Here is an 8,347-nt window from a genome sequence, read left to right on the forward strand (position 1 = left end):
TGTCCAGATCATCACGCTGGATGACAAGAATGTGGTCACGTGGTGGTGAATGAAACTGGTTATTCACACGGAGCCAATATCTACATTTTTTATTACACAGATTTTTGATAAAGTTTGCTGTAAAGCAGTATTATCTTTAGATTTGTTACGGGTAACGCAAAACGGTACGTTGTATTTGTGTCCAAAATAGAAAAAGGCTGTTGTTGAAAACTTAGTTGGAACAGTACATTCCATGGTTGGAACTACAATATGTATATACTTCAAATGTAGTACATGTATTATAACCAGTCAAAAGCGAGCTCAGTCTACAAAAGGTGGTTCGCTAGCGGGCACCTTCTATATTGTAAGTGGAACGTGCATCGTGTTCGTTCAGCAGATACCATGGGTAAATTCGATTTTCAAGATCATGATTATGATTAATTTGACGTAAATTAGTGGAATTGGGACTAGACGCGTAATTAATTTTTGTCTTCACATAACAAATCATACGAAATTAGCAGAAACCGTAATCGGAAAATATGCGTACACGACGCTGTTTACAATTGTTATTGTTTGTTTTATTTTGTTTTGTTTTTTTCAAAAAAAAAATCGAAAGCGATATAACTATCACTTTCCATTTTCGGAAACACTGCATCCTTTCGTATTTCATTCGTTTTTCACAACAAAAACAAAACGAGAAGATTTGTAGTCAGACTAGCTAAAATTGTCTAACTTCCGAGAACAGTTGCTCTGATAATACAAATTGTGTTTCATTTATCAATTATTTGTTTAAACAGCAATATTAATAACTATTTGGAAATGTATATTGTTTTAGTTTAACCGAGTGTCTTGAGAAGATTGGTCGGGTAGGAATCATTATAAACATAAAATGAACATCCGATATTGGTTCACCTATACGTCCAAGAATCACCGGAAAGTTGAACAAATTTATTTATTTAAAATAAATCAACAAACGAGCAATAAGGAAAATTTGTAAATCATTGTTAATTATTGCGACGCGCACAACATAGTACGGTGTCATATCTCTAATACATGCATTCCCGTGTTGAATTTCTGGTTTACAATGCACAACTACGTAATTAGCGCATTTTAGGGTATGCGTGTGTGATATATCTTGTACGTCATCCACGTCTGTCAGGACAATTGCATTCAATTGTCTATATCAGTACGGGTTTTCCCGTTTATTACTTTTTCCTTTATTTTTTCTTTGACACCTAGAATTAACATTCCAATGTATTTTACGTGTCTAGACCATACTCACACTTTCTAAGGCACGCCACGTCGGGGGTGATGCCACGAATGCCTAGCCTTCCTTATTTAGCAAGATATAAAAGCCTAACCATTCACATTAGGCGTCGTGCATGGTAACGTCACGAAGGCACGTGATTCTGCTTATAAAAAGCTTATATACAGTACACAGAAACACATCTGACTCATATTTGGCACTAATGCCAACTCACATAGAAAACATTGCACGAACCCACAGTTCATACCAGAACACATCCGTTAGCTTTTTTTACTATTACAAATGTATACTAGTACTTTAATACTAGTATTAGCAAACTGTTTTGTATATTTCCATGCCAACAATATTGTGTGGAGCAGATTAAAATATCCCCCATCCCGCGTAACCCAGGGTGATTTGGGTGGACATTGTGTAACCAATGACTGGACAATGAAATTGTATACTCCGCACCTAATGAGCCTCGTTCCGAACAAATGCTTTCCAATAGTTTCCACTCGAAAACAAAACTTGCTGCAGGAGAGGTTTTATGTCATCAATACAAAAATAAATCTCAGCTTCAGGATAAGGAAATAGTTGGGAGAAAATCAAAACTGTTTGAAATATCAGAGTTAAATAAGTCACGGTGAAATGACGACAGTGAGTGTGAACGCAGGGACAACCGTTGGTTTGAACCAAACCTCGATTAATGGCACAGAGACCGATGTCAGTCCAGGTATACTAACATTCAATTCAATGTTTAGATACGTGAAGTTCATTTTTCTATAAACCGTTATTCTAGGCATATACATTCAGTAATGTTATTCCGCAACAAAATGGCGGTTTCAACACAATGCAGTTTGGTTCATCACTCATTCTGACAAACAGATATTTATAAAAACAACGCACAAAACTTCTCCACAGATTCTACTCTAATAGCAGATAATGGAGGCAACTCTACTTCGGTGCCCGTTGAAGTCACAGGGGCGGTGGACGGCATCGATGGTGGTTTGGTGTATTCAGACGACATCGTCATTATGATAGCGATTGGTGTTGGCTATGTTATTGCTTTGATATGTTTCGTTGCTATAGTTATTGTTGTGTGCCACTACAGGTATGTTCATTATTTCGTTAATTATTCAAAAAACAAACAGTTCAATGTCGTTTTCAGGAAATGAACAACATTTTCATTCACCAAGTCATGTACATTTGCTGTTTGCGCACCCACAATATTGTTTACGTCATGAGACACGTGATAAAGTCGTATTACTGATTACGTCCTCAGGTCAAAGATGAAGGTACTCGGGAGCATTAGACCACGCAATGTACCGGTGATAAGAAAACCGTTGACGGTAAGCAAGGCAATTCAAACCGACTCATCATATTTACTAGACGAGACGAATCGGACACACTTACCACACCAACCAGTTGCTAGAAAACCAACCGTTCCGGAAGAAGAGTACGATCCACATCAACACTGGAGTCGGGGAATTGCGAATAATAACCCTCCGAATCAGTTCAGAAACTTGCCTGCAAACGTGCTGATCAAGCAAGGACTTTATTATATTTACTAACCGATAAAACAAGGAGATGATTCGTGTTTTAAGGGGTGTTTTAGTATGGTTCGGCCTATTGCTTACGTCACAGTATATGGCATACTAGTATGTCAGTTGATGACGGAGCAGGATATCCTAGCATGATAATCAGTTGTATGTGGATAACTTTGAAAATGTTCTGAACATGCTTAAAGGGCGGTGGTCGTTGCGCCACGCATGTGCGTGATATATGGGTCTTATATAAAACAAAGACGGCGACTTTGACTGTTGCGCAGATCAAAGAGTAAAAATTGAGACATTACCAAGCTTTAATTAGCTATTTTTTTAGGAGATTGGAAGGTATCGAAGTAGTCACCAGCGGTAATTAGCGCAAGTCGCGCCCATGTTATACTTGCGATTTTCATTAGAAGAGCGCGATTTGATTTGAGGAGAAATCAACGACCACCGCCCTTTAAATGATTTTATTAAATGATATGAAGATGCACTGTCAAACAAATCCACATTCCCTCTTTAAATAACTATGAGCCAAATGTATGTGCATAACATGGGCCAAATGTCACTTGTTTATAATTAGTGTAATCAACACGTGTAATATTCGCGTGTAATATTAAGGTTATTAACCGAAATCTCCATTTGTTTTGTAAATATCAGCGCTGTTAATATAAACATTTTAGTAACATTAGTCTTGTCAGTCTCATTTGCTATGTATACACCGGTCAAGCGATTGACAGCATGAGTAACCAATCGGCGACCGCGTTACAGCTGGTGATTTCTTGCATTAATGATGTTACTGACCATAATTCGCCGCTGCAAACATTAGAGCAACTGGCCTGGAAATTTCAGTGTGTTGCTGATTGAGTTGGGTTATTTTGTGAAGTGAAGTCATAAAGTAGGCATAGTCTTGGCTTCTGAGTGGTCAGTGTAAACAGGTGTTGGAAATTAGTCTGAGAGAATGAATTGCCGATGGGGACATTATGCCGACCTTGCCAAGTATTGCGGATGGAAGTACACACTCGCAAAGAATGTTAACTGCAAAGGCTTAGTCTTTTCCGCGAAACGAAGCGAAACCCTAACCGTAACCCTAACTCGCATTTTTTTTTTCATTGGCTTAATAATATCTGAGAAAATTTCACACTGTGAAACACGAAATAAATAACGCCATCAGTGTTCAAAAATTCCAAAATGGCTGTCACGTCATGTCAGCACAAATGAATCGAGCTGCAAAGTAGGCGGAAAAGAGGTGGAAACTAAATATGCTCGACAAATTTATTTCTGTAACGTGGCGATGTTTGAAGTCGTTCAAAATTTAAGGTTAGGGTTACGTTTCGTAGAAAAGACTAAACCAACTGCAAATACCACAAGTTGCCTAAATACAAGTCTCAATTCACAAACCGACAACCTATTCATAGCAGAACAAGCCGACACTTTTTTTTATTCATTTGTTTTATTACGTGGACTTTAAATGAACTTTTGAATACAGTAAAACAACAATATTTGTGTTAGACATCTCTGGTTTTTTCCGACGAAAAACAGTAGTACTTGAACGTCAAGCTATTTGTACTCCAACTGTATATTGGTTAGAGGCGAGTCAATCTCTCAGATGGTGGGTGTTATAGTGCTTTTATTTTATTACACATTCGATATCTTTATTGAATGAAAAAAATGAAAGTAAAATACATTTATAATGTTATTTTTTGCATTCAGTGTCATCCAACTTCTTACTCCCACCTGGACAAACAACTCGATTTCAATCAGCCACTTTGTGATTGTTATGCATATTTTGCGGGGTCAATACTCGCTCCCTGTTTACTGAGTTGGTGTTCACCGCCACTTCATGCACCCAGATCACAGGTCAGTTCTGTTCACATGTATGTTTATACTCTGTGTGAATATTTGTACTACATGTATCCCAATACCATTTTCACATATTTATAGGTTGATTACGGTATTACTACTTCTTGTTATTTATATTTTTCTCCGATTTTTATTTCTTGCGTCATTGGTGTCATTTTTTCAACGAAATGTGAACACTGAAAGCATATCATATCCTCGAGCGGACATCCGGGCATTTTCACCGCCTGGCAACCATCGCGGTGAAAACAAAGACCAAAAACTCGTAGAAAACGGTACTTTGGGATGGTTGTTGAGACTCTTCTGAACAGTGTAACAAGATTAGCCCTACTTGTGTAACATATATAAATTTGGTTGTTCAGGATTACTTCAAAGTTGAGTTTGTGTTGTTTTCTCGAATTTTCACCGGCTCAACCGGCGTTCAACGAAACGGCAATAACTTGATCCTTAGGTTTCACAAACCATTTCATGTAACATTAGTCTCGTGTCGGGTCAGTTTGCCCATGCAGTTGTAAAAATGTTCAAATTCACAGCTATTGCCGTTTTAATATATATTTGCTGGCAGTTTTTTTTTTCAAATGAAATGTCATGCCAAAACAGTAAAATGAAACATAATTTTTACGTAGCCACAAAACCGCGTCTGGGTATGTATCAACACCCAGCTTACTGCCTCCAAATATCGCACGGGGTTGTGGAGAGAGAGACGAACGGAGAAGAAACCGTGTGAGCGGACGATGTAGTTTAGTCATGTACCGGTAACCCACATAACCCAACATGACATATCGAGTAAAGTATACATTATTTTGAGCACTAAGAAAACTAAAAAAGACAAAGACAAACAAAATAAGGAGAGCGCCACAAACATGTTTTATTTCATTCTTTCAGCAGGTTCTACTTTGATTTTCGTTCTGAAGCGGGTGGGTCGTCACCTACGCATACGACAGACAGCCATATAACGTGCGACTGTTACGGACAAATCTCTAGTACCCATGAGCCCCTACGTTCTTAGCATGCGTTGTTATCGTCGCTTGGGACTCAATTTCTGCGCGCGAGCAGGTGACGACCCTCCCGCTTTAACATCGTGACTACGAAAGATAACTGAACAAAACGCGTAGTAAAGTAAACAACCATATATATGAAATGGAGAACGATTGTATGAATAAATACACTGGAAACCTAGGATAACTGTTATGCTGAAATACACTGTATTCTCTAGTGCATAACGTGCTAAACGTCTTGCTGTTACTTTGGTTTCTTATTCAAATTTCTGTTACTCCTCCTTGTGCGTGTTCCCTTCTTCGTAACTTTGTCTGTCGGTTCCTTCTCGTTCGGGGCACGTCGTTTTCTGAGGCCACTTGTTGGTCCTGTTGATTGCGTGACATCCGAGGCATCAGGGCGAATCCGAAAAACTAAGAATGAACAAAATGAGATATTATTGTATTTGTGTTTTGTGAGTACAACTTAACATGCAAGTCTCCGTCGATACGTCTAATATGAGCGCATGAGATTTTAGAACTTGCTCACTAGTATGTTGCACACATTACATCATAATCAAATGTCTACGTAGAAATAAGAAACATCTTCATGCGACTGCAAAAGTAAAAAAAATCGTGTGTTAAACAAACTTCTTTAAATGTTTACCTCTCTCCTTGCTTGCTCCTCCTTCGCAATGCCTTACTCCTTGAATTCTGACGTCACATGCAGAGACTGGTGTGTGCGCTTCTGGTATCTGGTCAACAGAGAGGTACGTGATCTTTTTCAGACATGAACTGAAACCCGGCGGCAACTGGGAGAGGAAATTATTCTGCAGTGTCATCGTAACCAGATTGGTAAGATGCAGAATACTGGTTGGCAAGACTGTAATGCGGTTCGAATGTAGATACAATTCGCGTAGTTTCTTCAGATTTCCAAAATTGTTCGGCAGTGTTTCCAACATGTTGTAACTTACGTTGAGGTGTGTCAAATGTTTGAGGTTGCATACATCATCGGGTAGCGCCCTCAGTTGGTTCTTACCTAAACTGAGATGCGTCAGTTGTTTATCCATCATACCGATTTCGACAGGCAGCGATATAAGGAAGTTTGAATCGAGAATGAGAATTTTCAAGCTCTTTATTTCAGTTAGAACAGTCGGGAACTCTGTGAAAGCGTTATCGTCCAGTTCTATAGCTTTGAGTTTCATAAGTTTTTTAAGTCCAGGTGGCAGTGACTGTAGGAAATTCTTCGATGCTCTGAGGAGACTCAGGGATGGCAACTCACAGACTACATTGGGGAGCGTTTTGAAATTATTTTGTTGTATTTCGAGCTCTATCAATTGATCTAATTTGCACAGTTCCGCCGGTAGGTCACACAATTTATTGCCCTGGGCTTGCAAATGCTCGATGTCGGTTTCTTTGGTTACATCCGGAGACAATGATACCGCTCCAAGCTCGGCATAGTGACAGCGCAATCCATCGGGACTGAAGAAAGGTGGTCTTGCCGCCGACGAATCTGCAGGTGTCCTTGCCATCATGGTTCTGAATTACAAAATAAACACAAGCCCATTACGAAAATATACAACAGGCGCATGCGCACAAACATATTACTTTATCCGTTATTAGTGTGTCGTTTAATAGCCAAAACCTGTTTGACCGACAGTGAAAGTCCCCGTAACAATTAGATCAATGTAAAATTAGAATATGTCTATAGTTTGCAGTCGTTCTGTCTGCAACCATATAAACTAGAATATCAATGACTAAATATTGGGAATTCGGTGATTATAACTAGCTTCAGTTATTTATATGGCTTCATTCGAAATAAGATGTCAATATATTGTTTTTGTCGCCGATGCCGTACGAACATGAATTACTGTGAACTGTGTGTCGCATAAACGACCGTCGAATATGTGTGGTTCGACACGATGTCCACCGTAAATGTGATTAATTTGTCGTCACGAACCGTGGTCATGATGACTCGTGTTCATTCAGTTTCAGAGCACGTGTTTATTCTGTTACGACGGTTCTCGGATTTTAGCAATAACTCGGCACAGAGAGGTATCGCACACAAGCAATCTCTGCGATACCATCCTGACTGATGACATATAGTAGTGTACTTACCGAATAATACCTCGGCCCGAGCTTAAAATCTGGGCATGAATACTAAACACCGGAGCCAAATGAATCAGCAGCGTCTTCAGCACCGTTGACGTTCGTGAGTAGAGCTGGAATAAGTTGAAAGGATGTCATCATACATGTATTTAAATCCCGACGCCCCAAAGACGCGGAAATCCACGACATGTCCAGACCTGTCGATTCTATTGATAGACCGATATTTGTTTAATTGACCCTGACAGCGCCCTCACACGGTATGAATTGGAATATCAACAGTGCTGCTGTGTTTGGCGATGTACGATTGGTCTGTGATTGGTTATTCTAAGTGTATTGGCATATAACAGTGACGTCAACTCAGTGTGAAGCAATGTACTCTGTAAAACGGAGTTTTATTTTCAGGGCTTGGCTGAACCACGGGTGAACTATTTTTAAACCTGACGAAATTGATAACCACTTGGCGGACTTCCGTTACCCCCTTTGTCGTATCATAGTGCACACAATGGTATTCAACACAGGACCCGTTCACTGACATGGAGACGTCACTACCGTAGGGGGTTAGATGTTCACTATAGTGGGATGGAAATCCTGGGCTCATATTTTTCGGGTGCAATTCAAACACACGAGTACACAAC

General features: G+C 39.5%; 2 protein-coding genes across 2 annotated transcripts; one reads left to right on the forward strand and one right to left on the reverse strand.

The window, feature by feature from the left end:
- Positions 1 to 1,865: 1,865 nt before the first annotated feature.
- LOC102803592 (uncharacterized) lies at positions 1,866 to 4,468 on the forward strand. Its single transcript, XM_006812324.2, has 3 exons — positions 1,866 to 1,958; positions 2,147 to 2,336; positions 2,508 to 4,468. The coding sequence occupies exons 1-3, from the start codon at positions 1,874 to 1,876 to the stop codon at positions 2,794 to 2,796; spliced, it is 564 nt and encodes a 187-aa protein (XP_006812387.1). The 5' UTR covers positions 1,866 to 1,873; the 3' UTR covers positions 2,797 to 4,468.
- Positions 4,469 to 5,473: 1,005 nt separating this feature from the next.
- LOC100368215 (uncharacterized) lies at positions 5,474 to 7,920 on the reverse strand. Its single transcript, XM_006812312.3, has 3 exons — positions 7,722 to 7,920; positions 6,271 to 7,142; positions 5,474 to 6,038 (listed from the first exon to the last, which is right to left on the reverse strand). The coding sequence occupies exons 2-3, from the start codon at positions 7,136 to 7,138 to the stop codon at positions 5,872 to 5,874; spliced, it is 1,035 nt and encodes a 344-aa protein (XP_006812375.3). The 5' UTR covers positions 7,139 to 7,142; positions 7,722 to 7,920; the 3' UTR covers positions 5,474 to 5,871.
- Between the last annotated feature and the right edge of the window lie 427 nt (positions 7,921 to 8,347).

Source organism: Saccoglossus kowalevskii, chromosome 2 (genome assembly GCF_978046115.1).
Source record: "Saccoglossus kowalevskii chromosome 2, keSacKowa6.1, whole genome shotgun sequence".
Classification (NCBI taxonomy): Eukaryota; Metazoa; Hemichordata; class Enteropneusta; family Harrimaniidae; genus Saccoglossus; species Saccoglossus kowalevskii.